A 22,564-nucleotide genomic window follows, 5' to 3' on the forward strand; every position below is an offset into this window, starting at 1 on the left:
ATTGGACTAGGAATCATGAGTTTTAATCCAGGTTCTGCCACAAACTAGCTGGGTGAGCTACTCACCCTCACTGAGCCTTCCTTTTTTCTTAACTATAAAATAAAGATGTTATTTTAGATCAATGACTCTGCAAGCTCTGTTGCACAAATGTGACTCCTAAAAAATGTTAATGTACGCCTTGTGACAAAAATGGTTTTTGGTTCAATAAATCTGTGAGCCATATCGCCCTCTTAGAGATTCATAATAATACACATATGAGGCTCTGAGAAGTCTAGCAGTGAGGAAGCCTCTTTCCAGTGTTTTGTGCATTTAATTTGAGCTTGGGAACCACTTTTTTTCCATGAAAACTTTTACTTAGGTGACCTCTTAAATTTTGTTCTCATTTCCACAAGTTTATAGTTTTTAAACAAGTTAGAATATGGAGCTTCCTCTGAAACGTTTCCATCAGCTTTAGCTTCTAACACCTTTAAATCTGCTCCTAAGGGGGACCTGGATGGTATAGTTGGTTAAACATCTGCCTTCAGTTCAGGTCATGATCCCAGGGTCCTGGGATCAAGCCCCGCTTTGGGTTCCCTGCTCAGAGAGAGTCTGCTTCTCCCTCTCCCTCTTCCTGCTTATGCTCTCTCTCACTCTTTCTCTCTCTCTCAAATAAATAAATAAAATCCTTTTTAAAAATTTAAAAAAAGAAATCTGCTCCTAAGAACGTTCAAACCTCCCTGTATAAGAGTACCCTTTTGGGGTGGGAAGGGTCACAATTAGATTGTGTTGGTGGCCTTCAGCCCCATTACTTACAGGATCAAGACAGGTCTGGAGTTTGCTTGAGACTGAGGTGCCCAGATGAAGAGATTTTCTCCAAACTGAAGTCCTCCCAGAAGCTTCCTTCTTTCTCAAGGAGGAAGATCATGCTTCCCTTTCTCCCAAACCCCTCAGTTTTCCAATGAACTGCAACAGCTTTGTGCAGTTTAAATTAGGTTCTTACCTGTGTATAGTCTATCAATTATTCTAGATGATTCTTCAGATGAACACTTGAAAGAGAAATGAATCACATATATACAGAGGACATTATCTCATCAAAGATAAATATATTTCAAATGATGCATCCACTATGACCTCCCTTACTCCAGAAAGATATTGCTAATCATTCATGGTGTTCTTACAGAGTACAGACAGAGCTACAGAATCCTTCTCAACACAGTTTTCCAATCAATCAGTTGATCAGTATTGATACATAGTTGAGATCTAGTGGCCATCCGTGATCTACTCCAAACCCTTATTGTACAGAGTGAAAACTGAATTACAGAGAAGTTAAGTGATTTTCCCAAAATCACACAATCACTGGAATCCTGAAAAGTGTCACAAATAGAATAGTTTCACCTTAGTAGAAAGAGTTGATGCAGATCTTACTGCTTTGGAGCTCTCAAAATTAGAAAAGGCTTGAGGCCCAGATTTTCACTGCTCTGTTTAGATTTCCTAGAGCCAAGCTCCCTCTAGTTGATCAGAATTTACTGATATATGTCAAACTCCTACCAAAAGGATACTGAGCAAGGATACTGATCCATATTGTTTTCTGCAATATCCCAAAATAACTTTCAGGAGTTTTACCTGTGACTGTAACCCTCTTTTCGTTTTTCTCAAGGATTCCTCTTCCTTGTCTTCTCTCTTGCCACCAGTGACCTAAAGCATCAGAAAAATGACAAGTGGCATCTCTTTCCTTCCTTAGGGGAAAATCAGGTTATTTTTAGAGCAAGAAGCCATTCACACTAGGAACAAACTAATTACAGGTAGAACCATGGGCTACCCAGATCACTGTTCAAAACTTTGTAAGTTGGGGGACGCCTGGGTGGCTCAGTGCTTAAGCGTTTGCCTTTGGCTCAAGTCGTGATCCCAGGGTCCACATCGGGCTCCCTGCGTGGAGCCTGCTTCTCCCTCTGCCTGTGTCTCTGCCTCTCTCTGTGTGTGTCTTTCATGAATAATTAAATAAAATATTTTTTTAAAAAAACAAAAAACTTTGTTTCAAGGTTTCTAGAAACTTGTGGGATTCTAGTCCAAGTTGGAAGCCCTGGAATAGCTCACCTCCCCAAAGGTTGGGTTAAAAACATAAAGAGTCTGGTAGACCTGGATTTGATTCCCAACTTTGCCTTCTCCTAGCAGCACTGAAACTCTTTGAGCTTCAGTCTGCTCACTTGCAAAAGGGAGGATAATGATATTTATGTCTTAAGATTATTGGGAATTTTTAATGCGATGATTTGGCAAAGCACATAGTGCTCAAGAAATGGCAACTTTCATTAGAATTATGGTAATTAACTCATGATGTGTCAGGGAAAGCAATGCTTTCTTTCTGCAAGAAGTGAGAGGAGAAAACTCAGGCTGTAGCTGTGTGTCCTGAACGTCTAGTGCAGGTTGGATGTGACTTGACAACTCAGTTTTCGGTAACAAGGCCTCATGAGGCACAAAGGCACAGAACTTCATAATCCTGCTGCCATTGGGCCTTGGAGATTGGCCTTGCCTATTCAACCAAGGAAATGTCTTATTCCAGGCTGATCTTGGTGGAAGTTGTATGGCCTCAGCCTGCACATTTACATGCTGCAAAAGAGGATGGCCATCCAACTAATCTCTCATTTGTCTTTTCCCAGGCACGTCCACTGTAGTGTGCAAGCCTATAGTCATTGAAACTCAGCTCTATGTTATTGTGGCCCAGCTGTTTGGCGGCTCTCACATCTATAAGCGAGACAGTTTTGCAAATAAATTTATAAAAATCCAGGATATTGAAATTCTCAAAATCCGAAAACCCAATGACATTGAAACATTCAAGATTGAAAACAACTGGTACTTTGTTGTTGCTGACAGTTCAAAAGCTGGTTTTACTACCATTTATAAATGGAATGGAAATGGATTCTACTCCCATCAATCCTTACATGCGTGGTACAGGGACACTGATGTGGAATATCTAGAAATAGCCAGAACACCTCAGACACTCAGAACGCCTCATTTAATCCTGTCTAGTAGTTCCCAGCGTCCTGTAATTTATCAGTGGAACAAAGCAACACAATTATTCACTAACCAAACTGACATCCCTAACATGGAGGATGTATATGCTGTTAAGCACTTCTCCGTGAAAGGTGACGTGTACATTTGCTTGACAAGATTCATTGGTGATTCCAAAGTAATGAAATGGGGAGGTTCCTCATTTCAGGATATTCAGAGGATGCCATCACGAGGATCCATGGTGTTCCAGCCTCTTCAGATAAATAACTACCAATATGCAATTCTTGGAAGTGATTATTCCTTTACTCAAGTGTATAACTGGGATGCAGAGAAAGCCAAATTTGTGAAATTTCAGGAATTAAATGTTCAGGCGCCGAGATCATTCACGCATGTGTCCATTAATAAGCGTAATTTTCTTTTTGCTTCCAGTTTTAAGGGAAATACACAGATTTACAAACATGTCATAGTTGACTTAAGCGCATGACACACCAAATTCTGTGGCTGCCATCAGAAACTTTCTACAGTACATGATCCGGATGAACTCAATGCATGATGACTCTTCTTATCACACTTGCAAATGAATGCCTTTCAAACATTGAGACTACTAGAACCAAGCACTACCAGTATCTCCATCCCTAACTGTCCAGTCCAGTGGTGTGGGAAGTGACCTTTTATAAGACAAAATTGAATTGTGTGACTGTTCTTTGCAGTGAAGATGTGTAAATAAGTGTTTAATGGTATCTGTTACTCCAAAAAGAAATATTAATATGTACTTTTCCATTTATTTATTCATGTGTTCAGAAACAACTGCCAAATAAAATGTTTACATTTTCTTTCATATCCCAAAGGTAATTATTTATGGTTGTTTTATTCTTGGTGATGGTATGTTGAGGAAATAGTATTATACAACAGGGTTATGTTTAGATCAAGAGCTCATGGTATGAATAAGGAGTGAAAATGAAACACTAATAAACACCAAGATTTATGAACAGGTTTTTTGGCTGATTTGGAACATGTAAGGGTGTTTCCAAAGGTCATAGCTTTTAAGAACATTTTGTGGTGAAATAGTGACAAATTTAAAGTAGGATAGAGAAATTTGCTTATTACAAATTGGAAGGGAAGACTAATTGGAAATAAAGACTAGTAAGGCCAGCATCCTTTTCCTATCTGATAGCTCTAGCTAAAAAAAATATATTCAAAAAACTTATTAAAGAAGTGAAAGTCAAGATTTTGAATTTTAAAAACCGTATTTAGGGACTTTCTAAGTGTCTGAACCTAGAATCATCTAAGAGCTGATTGAGATTGTAACCTTATACTACTTGCCTCAAATTCACCCTATATGGAGGCCTCCTAACCTGATTAAGGATGCTTCACTTCTAGACATCAGTTCGGATCTTATTGACATGTTGCAGAGTACCCAGGAGGCTCATAATTGATTTCTAAACTCCTGCTCCTGGATCACATGGATTGTTAGCACCTAGCACAATGCCTATGATAGGGTAGGCTCTCAAAACTGCTTTTGAAGATGCATGTGTGTCCTCCTGATACAATATAATAATAAACTTCTAAGTCCCTCTGATCTAATCAGTCCCATTTATTGAGTACCTGTTCAGAATGGGGTATTGTTCTTGTGGTGTTGGGGAGAAGAATTGAGGAGAATAGGACATGGCCCTTACCCTCTGGGGCCTTAGATTAATTGGAGGGTTAGGACACAGAAACCTACAGAGTAAGCTGTAAGTGCCAACCATCATCTGAACATTCTGATTATAAAAATCCTGGGAGTATCAAAGATGAGTTCCTGGAGGAAGTGGTCCTTGTTTGAACTTAAAGGGGACATATGGCTTCAAAAGGGGATCACGGCGGAGAAGATACTCATGGCATGAATTGGTTCTGTGTGAATCAGAGCTTCCTCCAGCTTTTTATTCCCCACAATCCTTTGCCAAATGAATGGGTGGGGGAGGAAGGCAGACATCAACCCCACTGCCAGCATATACTGGGCAAAGTTGAAGCACCAAAGGTACGCACAATGGTTACACATTTTCCAAGAAGCAATACCTCAGGAAGTTATACATAGGAAACAAATTCCTTTACCACGTGAGGAAGATATTAACTGACACTAGAGTTATGGGTGATAAGAAGTCTTACCTATTCCTGATCTTGAGCCCAGGGAGAACTGGCTTTTGGATTTCTTTATTTTTTTCAGTTCCCTTTTTCTATAAGTGGCATATATGCTGTTGAAGAACACCTGCTTTGTACAGACTGGATTTAAGTCCAGTCTTGCCATGTCCTGGCTTTGTCTACAGGCAAGTTACTGAAGTCCTCTGAATATCAGTTTCTTTATCTGTAAAGGGACAATAATGCCTACTCCAAGTACAGTGGAAGGATTAAATGAGATAATATGCATTTGGTGGATTGAATTTTCTAAATATGGCCACAATATTTTCTAATCTACATGTTCTATGAGAACTTTGCCCCTCACCTCGTCAAGAGGTAGTGCCTAATTCCATTATTCTTAAATCTGGGCAGGCTTGTAATCAATAGAATGTGTAGAATGTGGTGGAAATGATACAGTTTGACTTTTGAGCCTAGATCATAAAAACAACAAAGCTTCTATCTTGTGAACTGGGCCAATTGCTTTTGGAACTCAGAGCTGCCACCTACAAGATCCCACTAGGCTGAAGCCACCATTCCGAGGAAGTCCAGGCTTTGGTCAACAGCCCCAGCTGATGTCCCATTTAACATTACATGAAGCACTGGTCATATGAGTGAAGATGCCTCTGGGTGATTCCAGCTCCTTGATGTCAAATCTTCCCAACCGAGGACCTGGACATTATGAAGCAGAGACAAGCCATTCCCAAAGCATCTGGTCCAAATTCCTGACCCACAGAATTTATGAGCATAATAAAATGGTCAATTTAAGCATCTAAGTTTTGTGGTGATTTGTTACATTGCAGCAGTGATCAGAACAGCACACAAAGTACTTAACAGAGACCTGACACAAATTAGCACTTACTAAGTGTGCTGGCTCCACACTCAGAATATTGCATGCTTCTGGGTCAAGCTCTACATTATTACCTTAATGTAATTCATGGTCATTTCCTTTTGAAAGGATATCTCTTGTTTTCAATATGTTGCCAGTGTTCTAACTCTGTGCCAGCCCATCTGCCGAGTTCAGAGATGCAGAGATGAAAGGCCTAGGGGATCCCTGGGTGGCTCAGCGGTTTATTGCCTGCCTTTGGCCCAGGGTGCGGTCCTGGGGTCCCGGGATCGAGTCCCGCATCGGGCTCCCGGCATGGAGCCTGCTTCTCCCTCCTCCTGTGTCTCTGCCTCTCTCTCTCTCTCATAAATAAATAAATAAATCTTTAAAAGAAAGAAAGAAAGAAAGAAAGAAAGAAAGAAAGAAAGAAAGAAAGAAAGAAAGAAAGGCCCAGATTCTTTGTTTTCACAGAAGCATGACTATTTAAATTGGCAAACCGACTCTCTAATTTACCTGAAACCTCAGAGCTAGAGATACAAAGCAAAGCAAGCAGAGGGAGGCAGCTACAACCTAAGCCTACAGACACTCAATCCAGATCTTTCTTCATCACATGGTACTACCTTTCAACACCTCACCCTCCAATCCAAACATAGGATTGTAGATGGGGAAGAGGTGAGGAGTGAGAAGACTGACAAGAATTTAAGAAAAACTGAGAAGGACAAGATGGTAGGGCCCATGTTCACAGGAATTGGCCAATCCTTCCTAAGAGTTGCCCTCTCTCTCTCTCTGTACCCATCTTCTATCCTATACTATATAACCCTGGCTCCTCTCCAGCCACAGATGATTGAACCTGGAGGAACTCCTGATCCAGGGTTCAGCCTGGAAACTGGACTGGGCTTAACCTGAACTGATCTAGTTCTCTCTCCTGGATATCTGGAATTAGGACCACAGCGGCTGGGTCAATTGGCTACAGGCATCAGATTTGTAAAGTGACTATCTTAAATCAGGTTCCCTCAAAGCAAAGGGATTTACTGAGGGAGTGCTCTCCTGCTATACTTATAAGGGAATAAGACCAGGGCAGGTGAAGGTTCTACACAGAGACGTCCTTTCAGGAGAAGTTAGCTTCAGACTGACCCCAATCCAGAAATCCAGAGTGTGAATCATACCACACAGTGTGTCCTGCCTTGAGGCAAGGAGAATGGATGTTTATACCTCCCATCTGATAGTCTTTGACCAAAGAGTATGGGGACATGAAAGAGATGACCTCTCGGACATCTCCAGCAATGAAGGTTCCCGTTGGCTAAGGACAATCCTCCGGATAAGTATGCAAATCTAGGCTGTTATGAACTGACACCCATGGCAGCTGCAGGATGGGTACTTCAACCCAATAAAGGAAACAAGGGCATAGGCTACAGGCACCGTGACAGAGATGCTGAAGACACCATTTTGGAGCAGCTGTAAGAGCAGAGGAAGCTGGTCTGAAAGGTAAGAAGAGAATGATGTAGAAGGTCAGAGAGAAGTGAAGGTGAGAAGCTATAGTCTGAGGGGGAGGAGGAGGAAGAGCAAAGAGAGAGAGAAAAGGAGAGAGAGAAAAGGGAGGAAAAGGAAGAGGGAGGGAGGTCTGGTGACCCTGGTAAATTCGCCTGAGAACCAGACTCTGTGAAGCTAACATACACACATTTATTAGGTGGTACCCTTGAGATGCCACCTAGAAAGGATGAGAAGAAAGGAGAATTTGGCAGAGAGCAGCTGAGTCATGATGCAGTTCCAATAAAAGCAGCCCTGTAGGGAACTGAGATTCTCCTTCTCAGGTATCCCAAGTTGGAGCAAGGAGACCCACCAGATCTTTCCACCTCCATGGTGATTAGTCACTGGATGTAGGCTGGAAGAAAGCATGGCCCCAAGTGAGGCTGTGTTTTAACCACAGCAATCCCCAGAGGCTAGCAGAGGTAACAGAGGCTGTTTCTGAGTCCTCCCAGCAGCTAGGAAAGTAAGTCTTTTATTCCTGAAGGAGGATCTGGGCAATGCAACACAGCATGCACTGCAGGGGGAAAGAGGGAGAGAGAGAAGAGTGGAAGAGATTCCTAGTGACTGTCCATTTCCCACTCATCCCTCATTACATGCAATGGCATTGCCTGCCCCTGAATTCCTTGATGTACTTCTGGAGCCTTCTACTAACAACCCTGCCCCACCATCACCACACATACACATTTGGCTTTGTTCTATGTTAGTTTGAATGGATTTCTGTACTTGCCACACAATTATCTTTACCTAAGTCAGAATGTATAGGCATAGTTACCTCAGTGTGGATACGATGCTGAGTACTGGATATTTCCATCTCCTTTTCCTCTGCTATTCAAACTGTTTGATTTCTATTGATCTTATCTTCAAGTTCACAGACTCTCTTCACTGTCATCTCTTAGCTCATTTCTTTAAAAAGTAATATTACTTTGACTAGATCAGAGCTGCTCACTTTAAAAAATTGTTCCAATGTTTAAAAAAATTAAACTGTGGAAATTAAAAAAAAAAACTCCAATGTATTTTTGGCCAATGTCTTTCCATTATGTTGTGGACCAATATTTTTGGAAATTAAAATAAAAATGAATTACCAGAAAATTAATCACACGCTTCATTATTGCGGCAATGACAAATTGCTGTAAAAGCTCCTCAACATTTCCTCTCAAGTCTTGTACTCATTTCATCCCAAACTGATTCCAGACTCCATCTGGCCTGACATTGGTCCTGGGATCACATCTGTAGGTACACTGACTAGTCAGTGAGGGCTCCACTCCCTCAACGCAGTTCTTACATGTTGATCTTAGTGTGGGATGTAGATGCATTTTAACATGATTGAATGGATGTCCATTGCATAGAACATCTAGGACCACCACCAGCCTACGAAGACCTACAAGTGGCCCTATAAAGTCCTAAAGGTTGAGTTCAAAATCTAGCCAGCTTCTCCTTCCACTCCAGCATCCTCTGTTTTACCCACACTTTCTTTACACTCACAATTTGCCAACCCCTGTTCATCTGAGCATGTACTTGCTTCTGTGCCCAGGCTACCCTACCACCAATAATGCCCTTTCCCAACTCTTCTACCTTTGGACATCTTAGTCCTCACCTAACCACCTAGATATGGTTTCTCCTTTCTCCAGCTTTCTCAACCCATGGTTTTTACCATAAGCAAGGTTCATAGTTCATTCTGCCTTGTATTATGGTTGGTTGTTGTTCTATCCATCTCTCCTACCAGGTTACACATCTCTGCAGGTCAGGACTGTGTCTTAGGGGGTCTGTGATTTTTACATCCCATCCCCCCCTTTATCCCCTAGAATAGTCTTATGTTGTAGAAAAAAAGCTGGTGGAAATGAAATAGCTTTAAGCCCACCAGCTTTAGCCTTCTTGTTTGCATATCTCAGAAGCAGCTTCCTCCTCTACAGCAAATTTCCAGCCCCATAAAGAATCCTGGTCATGGATTACCCCAAAAGAATAGAACTGCACAAGCCCACCTGCTTCCCCGGGATAACTGGGGTATTCTAGAAGATAAAGAGACATAATTTATTTTCTAAGTAAATCTCCATTAAAGCATAAGAAGCAAATCTACCTAAAAACTGATCCACAAAAATGAAGGATGGGAACTAATTTAATTAATCCATGGAGACCCAAGAACAAGAAGCTTGATACTAACACTTTCAGAAAGTCTATGCCCTTTGAAAGTTTTAGACCCGAGAAGGATCCACATCCGTGGTCAGCACTACTCAGAGATGTCCCGAAAGAAGCATCTTCCCTAGCTGAAGCTTTTAACAATAATTCTCTGCAAAACTGTGTCCCAGAAATCAGTCCTCCCAACAGTGCCAGATCCCAGGACAACTGTTCTTTGTCCTTTATTCCCTTAACCTTGTCTACCCACACATATTTAACAATTCTAAAATAAATAAATAAATAAATAAATAAATAAATAAATAAATACCACAAAACTTTAGAAATGTTAATATTTTAATTTAATATTATAATTTATATTTTAACATTTTAATTTCATTATAATAATAAGTGGCATTTATTAAGCACCTACTATGAGCGGGGCACTATACTATGTGCTTTATCTGTATTATTATTCCATCTTCTGTGATTCTGCAATAGGGCATTGTTTTACAAATTAGAAAGCTTAGTCTTAGAACAGCTAAGTAACTTTCCCAGCCACATAGCCAGTTAAGACGCAAAGTCAAGATTCATTTTGGGTAGTATCCATCAGTGACACACCATGCTATAAAGTTCTTAAAGACAAAATATATATTAAAAATTCAGAACTCGGGATCCCTGGGTGGCGCAGCGGTTTGGCGCCTGCCTTTGGCCCAGGGCGCGATCCTGGAGACCCGGGATCGAGTCCGACGTCGGGCTCCCGGCATGGAGCCTGCTTCTCCCTCTGCCTGTGCCTCGCCTCTCTCTCTCTGTGACTATCGTAAATAAATAAAAAAATAAAAATAAAAAAAAATTCAGAACTCAGGGTGCCTGAGTGGCTCAGTGGGTTAAGCGTCTGCCTTCAGCTCAGGTCAGGATCTCAGGGTCCTGGGACTCTTGGGGTGTCTGAGTGGCACAGTTAGTTGAGTGTCCAACCCTTGGTTTTGGCTCAGGTCTGATCTCTCGGTCGTGGGATTCAGCCCGGAGAAGGGCTCTTCACTCAGTACAGAGTTCGCTTAAGATTTTCCCTCCCTCTCCCTCTGCTCCTCCTGCTTCTGCTGGTGCTCTCTCTCTCTCTCTCTCAAGTAAATAAATAAATCTTTTTTTAAATGTCAGGACTCTTGTAAGCTGCCAGATAAACACCCCAGTCAAGAACCCAGAACATTCCAAGTATCCTAGGACTATTGGACTAGTACTTACACCAATGGACACAAAAAGCTCAATTTTATCAAAAACATTTCTTGAACATCTATTATAGGCAAAGTACTATGGAAGATGGTAGGAAGAAAACAAAAATGAGCGAGAAATTGTCCCTACCCTTAAAGGATTTATGTACCTCTGGGGTTTATTTCTAAAAGGCAGCATGCAAAAACAATAAAAGGGGCAAAAGTAAGTTCTATAGGGATCTAAAGGAAAAGTGAAACATGACCTGTGTTTTCTTGCTTTTTGCCTGTAGATCTAACCTGCTGTTGGCCACAATATTTCTCTCTTTAGAGCAGTGGACATAGTAATTAACAACATGTGTTTAGATGCAGACAGACCTGGGTTTGCATTTCATTGTGGCTGCTCACAAACTATAAACTTAGACAAATTAATTAATCATTAATCATTTCTCCACCCAGGATCTGATCCCTGAGGAGACATAGTGGTTTGGATTCTTTTTGTTATAAGTTGCTGAAATCCAACTACAATAGTTTAAATATAAAAATACATATAACTTTAGAAATACCTGGGCCAGATATTCAGATGCTATTTTCATGAATCTGTTTGTCTCTGACTCTATTGTTGACTTCTATCTAATCAGTCTCTCCTTTTGTGGTAGAGAAATACCCAGCTCCTCCAACAGGACATCCTGCCAATTTAGCTGTGCTTAATAAAAACACAGTGCTCCTTTTCCAGTAGTTCTAGCAAAAGTTTGAAGCTGATGCTCATTGGCCCAGGGCTCATCCCTGAAGCTATTGTTCTGGCTAAGGAGAGAAGGCTCTGATTGGCCGGGTGTGGGTCACATGCCCACCCCTGGAACCCATGGGTGAGAATCATGTGCAATGAGAGTGAGGTAAGAGTATTTCCCTAAAGCAAAATTGTAGTGTTGTTAAAAAGAAAAAAGGATGCTGAACAGGCAAAACAACAACAGTCATCAACCGGAGGTGTGGTCTCTGTGGAGAATCTCGATTCAGAGAGCCAGAGTTACCAGGAAAGGGGCCACACCCTTAAATGTGTCTAGAAGCCCTTCACTAAAAGGTTTCAAAGAGTCCTTCCGGCTCCTATTTTGCAAAACTTGACAAAATATAATCTCCCATCTTTGTCTATTATTCATGACGATTCACTGTTACAATTGCTATATACATTTGTAAATGGTGTTCTCTCAAACATTCTGTTTTAAAATATTTAAACTGATATCCTCTGTTTCAAAATGATGTTTTCCCAAGTGAAATCAAGCTGCCAATTCTGATTTAGTGGCCACCCATACCCTGGGAGATGAGATCAAGCATTCCTAGCTCAGTTTTTGTTCTGGATGTGCTTCCACTTCAGATCAATCTTCACCTGGCAAGGGCAGCTGTCTCTTTGCTCTGATCACCTTGAGATTGGCTTCAAGATTAAAATCTTAAAGGCTCCTTACTGGCCCAGGATTTTCCTTACTTAGCTTTCCCACAGGTATCTAGGCATTAGCTGGAAATTATCATAGATCAACCTTAGCAAAGAAGAGAAGAACACAAAACACTGACTTCTATTAATAATGGTTCCCCCAACTGGTTTCCCTCCCAGAACCACCTAGAAAGCAAAAACTATCTAGCTTCCTGGGACCCCACCTTAGAGCCACTGAAACTGAATCTTCAAAGAACAGGACCCAGGAATTTTTTATTTTTAAACATTCCTTAGGTGATTGTGATGTTGTTAGCCAATCACGTTGAACTGACCAGCAGCATGTCAGGAACACCAAGCCTGTGGTTACAATACTTGGCCAAAGCTTTCCAATGTGCTAGCTTTAAGGATTACCTAAAGCAAGACATTGAGTTTCTTTTAGCCTTAGTTTTCTTTATAAGATATTGGAACTGGATCAGGTCAACCTACAGGTCCTTAGAGCTCTGAAAAATCTGTAACTCTCTGTTATAGGAGAAAAACATAGCTTGGAAGTTTGGAGATCTTGGCTCATACAACCACCTTTATACTTTTGTGACCTTGAGAAGTCACTTGCACTTCCTTGCTCACAATTGCTTTTCTTTAAAAATTAGTTGGCTGGAGTACATGAATTATAATTCTAAGATAGCTGTAAGATAACACTTAAGCCTTAGAATATTCTCTAAAATAATTGTCAAGATGTACAGTATGAACAAGCTGAGGTTGATCATGATTTCCTGTTGACTTGGGTTTGCTGGGTTGAGAATCTGCAAGCAGCATTTGGTATGTTGGTGTTTAATGGATATGACATTTCACTACACCAAATGGGAATGGAATATTTTTAGCACAGAATTCTCTAAGTTTTAGTAAAGAGGGCTTGTTCTGTGAATGGAGTGTGAACAAGCAGAGATACTATTTTAAAAGACCAAATATAATCCCCCTCCCCATCACAGAATAGTCATACATGTACATATTTTCACCACAAAGCTGGAAGAACTTACCCCTTTTTATAGCTCCTAAAAGGCAGCATTTCATCTACTTTAATAACTCTACTGGTTCACACACATGCCTCCTGTCTTCGCATGGCCTGCATACTTATGGTTAATAGGTTAAAATATTGTTAATGATTGAAAGCAATAATAATAGCTACCATTTATTGAGCACTTAATATATGTAGAACGTGCTGAATATTTTATGTGTATTTAGTCATTCAACCCCTGTAACAATGCTATTATTATTAGTTTTTTCTAAAGAAAAAACAGAAGTTCAGAGAGGTAAGGAAGTCTATGTAAGGCATGTAGCTAACAGCTGAACTAGGATTCAAACCAGGTGTCTGCAATCAGGGCCCTAATGACTGACCTACACTGATGTACTTACGCTGATCGTTATCAGTCAGGATAAGCTGGATTATTAATACTTGGGTAGCACTCAAATATTACTGGCTTAAAATAATAAAGACTTATTTCTTGTACATGTTACTGAGAGCACTGTTCCAAGTCATCATAATCTATTCCATCAACACATGAATTGATGGAATAGCCACTATATGGGACATTACTAAGTAACAGTATCAGAGGGAAAAAGAGCCATGGCAAAGTATGCATGACTGCTACTACTGCTTTTATTAGAATTCTTTATCTGAGTTTTTAAAAACAATGTGAATATAGTTGGGACCTGAGGTCGGGAAGACTATCCTCCCCTCCCCACACATGCTCATTGCCTCAAATAAAAAATAACCAACTATGGGAGAGCAGGTGACACAGTGACTGGGAATGGAGAAGCAAACATGGAACCCCAGGGCAGCAGAAGAGACCACGCATGTGCTGGGAGGGCCCAGAGGCAGTGGCAGTACGAGTAAAGTCAGTAAGACTCTGTATCTTCCACATAGGTCTATGTAAACAGAGAGAGAGAAATTATTTGCTTTCCCTTGCTCTCCTCTCTGCTCCGTGCTACTCGCTGCTGCAGTCCCTGCTCTTTCTACATGAGGGTGAAGGAAAGAGGATGATGAGCCAGTCATCACCAAATTGTGATCAGACCCACACATCCATCAGCTTCGGGATCTTCTGTGTTCTTACAGGATTCTTCAGGTGCTCACTGAGTGCATAGGGGTCCTTCTGCATCTGTTTCAGGATAAGCTGTATGACCATGTCACTCATTATCTGCTGCCCCCCCCAGGCTGTTACATTGGTTGTATTAGGCCATCATATAGCATTGGTAACCATCTGCTGCCACCTTACAATTGGAGTCCAGATCTAATGCCTTCAGGTAGACATCCATGGCTTTAATGTAGTGCTTCATCTCCTCTAGTGCAGCTGCTTGCTGTGTGTAACCCTTGATGAAGGTTGGCGCCAGCTGGATACATTCCTCACAGTCCTCACAGTTTCCGCTGGTGCTGGAGTTTGGTATAGCAGGCAGCTCCATTGCTGTACATGTTGGCATCTCTTGAGTTCTGTTTGATGGCTTCTGTATTAATGCTTCATGGCCTAGGGAGAGTCCCCTTTCTGAAAACATTCATTGCCTTTGTTCTTCTAGTCCAATGCCAGGTCAGGGTTTATATGTAAGTCAGCTGCTCCCTGTCCTTGATGATTTTTTCCACCTGTTGGTATTTCTTGAGCACATCTTGGGTTCTGTGCTCTGCCAAAGACTTGTTATAGAAATGGATGGCATCCTTGTACTTTTCTTCTTTGAAATAGGAGTTGCCAATTCAAGCATAAGCTTTGGAAATAGTCTTCTCAATTTTCTGACCCCACCTCGATGGCCTTACAAAGCTCCCAGCATTTACTGCAGTCAACCTCCTCAAAGTACACAGCTGCCTTACTGGTCACGTAGGTCGTGTTGGTAGGATCCAGGTCCTTGGCTCTGTCATAGTGCTTCAAGGCTATATCAAAGTCTTTTGTCTTGTAGGCCTCATTCCCCAGTTCTTTCTCTTTCAGTGCCTGCTTCTTATCCTATGGAAGATCTTCTTCCACTGGCTCTGGCTTGGTATCCTTTTTGGGAGGAAGTAGCAGTAGAGCTGTTGCAACTCCCTCTTCCTCATCCATACTGCCCAGATCCACTCCCAGGAGGGCACTGAGAATAGTCACAATCCCTGGATCTTAGTTTTGTACCCAGGTCAGATGGCTTGCTTCATAGTTGCTCTATCAGCTGCTGGTAGGTAGGATTAGTGAACAGCATCCTTGTTCTGGGATCACTCTCCAACTTCTGGTACAGATTGAGCATGTTGAAATAATCCATGGGTTTCCTCTCTGCACAACCAGGGCCTCCATTTTCTGTAAGCCTTCTTTGATCTAAGGATTATTTGCTGCATGTTTTAAACCCTCTTCATAGGTTCACTTGGCTTCTTCAGATTGGGTTAAGAACTCAAGAGCTGGGGCAGCCCCAGTGGCACAGTGGTTTAGCGCCGCCTGCAACCCAGGGTGTGATCCTGGAGACCCGGGATCGAATCTCACGTCGGGCTCCCGGTGCATGGAGCCTGCTTCTCCCTCTGCCTGTGTCTCTGCCTCTCTGTCTGTCTCTCTCTCTGTGTGTCTTTCATGAATAAATAAAAATCTTAAAAAAAAAAAACCTCATTATTAAAAAAAAAAAAAGACTCAAAAGCTGTTGCTTTTAGGGAATAGAACTTGCCCCAGTCAGGCTTTAAGTTAATGGTGTTACAACCATCCTCATAAGCCTTCTGGTCACTTCTCTTGGCATAGGCTGCTGAGCGATTACCATAAAGCAAGTGGTTCTGGGGATCTGACCTAATGGCCTCAGAGGAGCTCTATAACGCATCATCGATGTTGCCTGCACTCAGGGCCTTATTGCCTTTTCTTTTAGCTAGCTCATTTACCTGCTCCATAGCCCAGCTTGGAATTGGATTGAATCAATTCCATCTGCTCTGCACTCCCAACCCTTAAAACCTATTTTCATTTAATACTTGGATAACTTTTTTAAAGGGAAGTTTCTCTCAAAATGGAAAGATTAAAAGGGCCTCAGTCCTTGGAGATGTCTCTGTTTGATGAAGAGTTTACTGTCTTGCCCTCCTTTTTTTTTTTTTATTGGAGTTCAATTTGCCAACATATAGTATATCAGCCAGTTCTCATCCCGTCCTGTCTTGCCCTCCTAATATGAGGCCAATATGCCCTATAGTTATCAATGACATGAGCCAGATGGTCATATTTACAATATTTACACTAGTGTAGGGGCAAAGTGCTGACCACTTTTATACACACACATCTGCTAAAAGGCTCTTCCATGACAAAGAAGAAAGGTTACATGGTGGGTATATTCTCCCAGAAATATAGCCCAAGCATAGCACTGCCAGACTGCATTGGTGTGCCAGGAAGGGCCAGAGGGGCTAGCCCAAGATTCTAAGGCGGTCTACAGCATACAATAAAATTTGGCATGTGTTATTGGTCCCTGATAACCCGGCACATTGGGCTATCTAAACTTAGTGTCCCTTATCTTCAGGATACCCAATTTCACCCCCATTAGCATCTTTCCAAAACTTCTCCCCTTTACTTTCATTTTAAAGGGTCAACCTGATGCTAAGATTTGAGATATCTGCAACACTTAGCTACTGCTTCAAGGATACTATAGTAGAGGAAGTATAACAATAGCAATTATTATTATGCTATAGAAAGTGGCTTTCTCTTTAGAGGCTCCCAACTAGAAACTATCATAATATATGGGGACAAGGTCAAGAGATATCATTTGATAACATATTAAATGAGTCAGGGCATAGTTGATGAGCTCAGATATTTCCTGGACATATTTCAGGGCCCTTCCCAGAAATAACCCATTATCCATTTTGATGGGTGCCAGAATCATTCACCCGGGGATGTTAGATAGATAAACTCTACATGGAAGCTGAAACCTGGCTCCATGCCACCCTCCTTAATAATAAGAGGGATTGCAAAGGAAGAAGAATTAGAGGGTAATAATCGCAGCCTTTTGGGGGAGAGACAATGACCCAATGGTTAACAGGCGGAATATGCCCCCTGTGGCCAGCAGAGGGCAGCAGAGCCAGACTACTCCTGCAAGTGACTCCAGTGACCCTGTGGCAACTTGCTGTGGACATCTGTGCTGCAGGAGACCAGGACCACAAAGGGTAGTGCCAGAAAAGGTACAGCTAAAGTGGGGAGGGGTTTTGGGGAAAGAGATTTCCTTCCCAGTGATAACATTCTTCCATGAAATCTATCCACTGTCCTGCCTCCTGGGAGATTAATCTTCCAAAGCCTAGTCATCCCAAGAGGAACAGTCAGAATAGCAATTTGGATCATGCAAAGCTGAATACTAGGACATAAACTCCTAATAACTCAATCAAGATATAAACGATTCATTAAATTCAGCCTGAATCAGTGCATCCTTCCCTGTGTGCCCCAACAGATTTACCATTACATTGCTTGTGCCACCAATATCCACTGCCTCCACAACACAGAGGGATACTGGGGCACCTGGCTGGCTCAGCAGTTGAGCATCTGCCTTTGGCTCAGGGCGTTTGATCCCGGGGTCCGATCTCATCAGCTCCCTGCATGAGCCTGCTTCTCCCTCTGTCTATGTCTCTGCCTCATTTTCTGTGTCTCTTATGAATAAATAAATAAAATATTAAACACACACACACACACACACACACACCAGAGAGATAATATAAACACTTAACTCTCATTTTCCCTATAGATGTCCTGCCCTCCATCTTCTTTTCTAGAAAGTCAATGTTCTCATTCAGAGGATGGTAAGTATGGGCAATACACACAAAGCGAGGGCCTACTTCATTGCCTCTCATTCTTCTTTGGTTAAGCCAGAGATGACGGAGTATAGCTGAATTTTAACGCTTTTGAAAACTAGCAAGACTCCTTCGACCTCATGTGTAGAAGTAGGATCAAGTAAGATGTACCAATAAGAATCATAGCTATTAAGACAGCTGTCTGGGCAGATGCTCAGATGCTTTAAAGAAATTATGGCTAGCTTTGTTATCAAAAATGTAAGTCTAAAGTCTAACCAGACAAAAACGTTGATGTTAACATATTTCCAGTCCTTCCCCTGGCCCTATAAGCTAAAGAGGGTTCTGCCTTTTTCTGTTTGGTTTCTTCCTTTCCCATGGTCCTCCCAGCAGGGTCCTGTTTTAGAGACTCTCATGAAGCAAAATTGGGAGGAGAATAACACAAAGAAACTCACAGATCAGGCTGAAAGAGGATGTCCAAATCTGTGTTTTAGAAGCAAGAGGGCCAGCAGCAGCTGTGGAAGGGGAGTGGGTGACCGAAGACACAGGAATTCTAAGTGTTTCTGTGAGTTACAGCCTTTAATGACATTAAAAAAAAAAAAGTTGCTCAACTGTTCATTTGGTGCAAGTCTTCTCTGAGAGTGGACCCTATGAATCATAGTTACAATAGAATTATAGACACTAACATAATTCTGCCTCTTCCTTTGAATGATCATTTGCATAATTTGAGTAGGTTATCCTGCAGTGCATGAGGAACATGGAAAAATACCCAACTCACAGAATCTCAGCATACCAAAAGCCAAGCAAATTAAAAGCCAAAGACTTATCAAAACACTTTCTGATATTTGCTTCCATGTTGCTGCACCTAAAGCTTTTCAGAATCATTTCTGTGGCTTGAAAACTGTTGGAGATATTTCCACTCCATCCCTCTTGGAAAGTTCCTTTTTCTAGGGACCTTTAGCTTTGCCATCTCATTACCCAGCTGAAGACTGTCCTCCAGAACCTCTGGCATGACCCAGCCCGACCCAGATGATGCTTTTACATTGATGCCTCCCCCACGTGACAGAGCCAGTGATCTTGGTTCAGTGCAGTTCCTTTTTCTGTCCTGAAAGGACACTTTTAACTTCCAGAATTGAAGGCAGTTATAGAAGAAAACAGTTGCTGGGTGTTGTTATAGCCCCAAGACCAAAAAGCAATTAATTAAATGTTACATTACATATGGATTTAGGTGACACCACAGTACGACAGGACAAAAGTGGCTTTTCCTCCTTAAACAGGGAAAACAAAAAGAAGGGGTAACATTACCTAGAGAAAATCTCTCAGCTGCAGATAGAATTTTTATATCTGAGCAGCTGGGATTTTCTCTCTTCTCTCTCTCTCTTTCCTCCCTCTCTCTCTCTCTCCCCAATTTTTTTTTTCTTCATTGGAGGAAGATGAGGGCAGAGATAGCTGAGAGGAGCTGGAATTCACTGGGGAAATTACCTCAGAAGCAAGCTATGGAAGAGGGCACCACAGAAACAGGTTCCCACGTAACCATGGTGACGAGCAGCATCAGGAGGAGGTGGGGAGATGAGGGAGCAAAGAGCCTGTGTAGTTAGAGGGCAGGAGAGAAGGCAGGGAGAGGAGGGGACACCCAGGTCAACAGGGTGAGTGACAAGAGCTTTAAAGCCAAATTCAGGTTTTTATTTTTTTTTTTAAAGATTTCATTTATTCATGACAGAGAGAGAGAGAGAGAGAGAGGCAGAGACACAGGCAGAGGGAGAAGCAGGCTCCATGCAGGGAGCCCGACGTGGTCCCGGGTCTCCAGGATCACACCCCCAGCTGAGAGCGGTGCTAAACCTCTGCACCACCGGGGCTGCCCAAATTCAGGTTTCTAAAGGAAGAAAGAATTTGTGGCTGCAATGAACTAGGAAGGCAGGATATAGATCACATTACAGATTCTTTTTACATTTAGAAAGGGTTTTAAATGTTTCCAGAGTTTAGCTATTTTAACAAAGCAAGATTAGGAGAGAGCAGTGGAAAGTTGCAGTTGAGTTGGGGGTGGGGATGGGGTGTGTTGGAGGAGAAAGGAAGGCACCCTCAGAGTTACCCAGAAGCCCTAAGACTGCTGTCATCTAGAGTCAGTTTAGCACCCGGCTGCCTCTGGTGGCAGCTGTCTTCCCAGAGATTCCCCAACTGAGGCTGAAGTGGAAAAGCCAAGGCTGGGTAAGTACAGGATGCCTACATTTAGCAAATACAAATACAGGATGCAGGTTAATTGTGACTATCAGATAAACAGCAAATAATATTTTAGTAGGTTTGTGTTTCATGGCAACTCTCATGAGGTGGCACTCACTAAATATCTTCTTGTTCTCTCATCCCCTCTATATTTAAAAAAAGAAATGATAGGGCAACTGGGTAGCTCATTCGGTTAAGCATCTGCCTTCAGCTCAGGTCATGATCTCAGGGTCCTCAGATCTAGCCTGGCATCAGGTTCCTTACTCAGCAGGGAGTCTGCTTCTCCCTCTTTTCCCCACTTGTGCTGTCTCTCTCTCTCACTATCTCTGTTCCTCTCTCTCAAATAAATACATAAAATCTTTTTTAAAAAATAAAAAATAAAGGATAGAGGCAAGGAAGGAGAAAAAGAAGGAAGGGAGGGAGGGAGGGAAGATCTGAACACCAAATGCTAGTTTCTTTCTAATTACTGACCGACCTTCCATTCCTGCTTGCTCCTCTCTCTCCTCACCATCATAGAACATTCTCTAACTATTCTCTAGCCAATGTCTTCAAACAAACAAATCAGAACAAAGTCACACACAATCAAACCAAACCTGTCTGGTTCAGACTGTCTTTTCCTGGGTGCTACCTGTGTGTGACGACACCTTCAGCCTCATCTAGAGCCTTCACACTGACCTCACTAATCTTTCTTGCAGCTGATATAGGAAAGATGTTAGGATTCAAAGCCAAAGGCCATGAAAGAATTCTTGAGACATCTTTGGTGCAAAAAAGGTGATTTTATTAAGCATGGGGACAGGACCCCTGGGCAGAAAGAGCTGCACTGGGGTCATGAGGAGTGGCCAATTATATACTTTCAAGTTGGGAGGGGTTTAGGGATAGGGTAAGTCTCTAAGAAATTTTGGAAGCAAGGTTTCCAGGGCCTTGAGGGGGCTAGCTATTGTTGGGTTTAATAAAACCTTAGATATGAGACCCTTCAAATGTATATTGTTGGGCCATATGCTTAGGGAATGATTGCCAACACGTATCTTGGAAGGTTTAGAGATAAGGGAAATTTTTAAAGGAATTTTTATTTTTACTTTATTTTTACTTTATATTTTTACTTTATATTTACTTCAGCAAGAGAGAGTGTACACAAGCAGAAGATGGGGCAGAGGAAGAAGGAGAAGCAGGCTCTCCACTTAACAGGGAGCCCCATGCACGGTTTGATCCCAGGATCGTGGGATCATGACCCAAGCCGAAGGCAGACGCTTAACCTGCTGAGCCACCCAGGTGCCCCTAAAGGAATTTTTTTTATATGTTGAAGTAGACTTATAGGATCCTGGAGGTCTGGCTAAGATTACCTGTTGCTCTTAGCAAAGTATTAACACTGAGACAGCTGAGTCCCTCAAGGAATGTCATTCTGCCTGTTTCAAGTGTGGAGCCCGAGAAAATTAGGGCCATTCCACTTTAAGTTCAGCGTTAGCACAAGTACAGCCATCCCAGGCCCCTGTGAATAAGAGCAGAACTTTACTTCAGTTACAGGAAGAAAACAGCTTACAGCTTAACATCCTAGAAAGCCTCACATTAGAATAAAAACAGCCCAGGCCAAGGGCAGGAAGCCCCTATTAGAATGAGAACAGAGCTCAATGCGCTTGAAACCCCCATATCAGAATGTAAACAGAACTTGAGAAATTCCTCCACCCCTTCTGGGGCTCCCCTAGACCAGCCCTTAAAACTAAGCTGAAACCCACCTGGGGTCCAAGTCCCTGCTCCGCTGTGTCGGGTGTACTTGGACCCAAGCTCGAGCTTCTGATTAAACCCTCGTGTGTTTGCATCGGGGTCGGCTCCTTGGTGGTTTCTCGGATTCGCGATCTTGGGCACAACATTTGGGGGCTCATCCGGGATCCGAGAAACCCCAGGACCCCAACCGGAGGGTTTCACGCTTGGTGAGTGCACTCAACTTCTTCCACCTTTTGCGCACATATTTTCTGAGAGCTCTAAACTGTCCTGTACCTGTAGGAATTCCAATCTGTATTGGGTCGGCATTGGCTTAGGCGGATGCGCCCGCGGCCGTCGACCGGGGGTCTTGAGGAGACGTCCCTTGCCCCCGCCTGGAGGACGGGGTCCTCGTCTGTAAGGAGGACAGGGTCCTCGTCTGTAAGGAGGGCGGGGTCCTCACCTATAAGGAGGGCGGGGTCCTGGTCTGTAAGGAGGACAGGGTCCTGGTCTGTAAGGAGGACGGGGTCCTCGTCTGTAAGGAGGGCGGGGTCCTGGTCTGTAAGGAGGACGGGGTCCTGGTCTGTAAGGAGGGCGGGGTCCTCACCTATAAGGAGGACGGGGTCCTCGTCTGTAAGGAGGGCGGGGTCCTCGTCTGTAAGGAGGACGGGGTCCTGGTCTGTAAGGAGGGCGGG

The 22,564-nt window shown here is 42.6% G+C and overlaps 1 protein-coding gene and 1 pseudogene across 2 annotated transcripts in view; one reads left to right on the plus strand and one right to left on the minus strand.

The window, feature by feature from the left end:
- The window catches only part of LGI1 (leucine rich glioma inactivated 1), a 40,621-nt gene extending 35,171 nt beyond the window's left edge, over nucleotides 1–5,450 (plus strand). The window contains exon 8 of one of the 2 annotated variants that reach the window (XM_055299949.1): nucleotides 2,634–5,450. In XM_055299949.1, coding sequence (XP_055155924.1) covers nucleotides 2,634–3,469 — 836 coding nt within the window. In that variant the 3' untranslated portion in view covers nucleotides 3,470–5,450. The remainder of the gene's footprint in view (nucleotides 1–2,633) is intronic. The other variant, XM_055299950.1, reaches the window with a different exon arrangement.
- Nucleotides 5,451–14,286: 8,836 nt separating this feature from the next.
- LOC129493547 (stress-induced-phosphoprotein 1-like) lies at nucleotides 14,287–16,094 on the minus strand (annotated as a pseudogene).
- Between the last annotated feature and the right edge of the window lie 6,470 nt (nucleotides 16,095–22,564).

The sequence above is a fragment of the Nyctereutes procyonoides genome, unplaced genomic scaffold (assembly GCF_905146905.1).
Source record: "Nyctereutes procyonoides isolate TBG_1078 unplaced genomic scaffold, NYPRO_anot_genome, whole genome shotgun sequence".
Taxonomy (NCBI): Eukaryota; Metazoa; Chordata; class Mammalia; order Carnivora; family Canidae; genus Nyctereutes; species Nyctereutes procyonoides.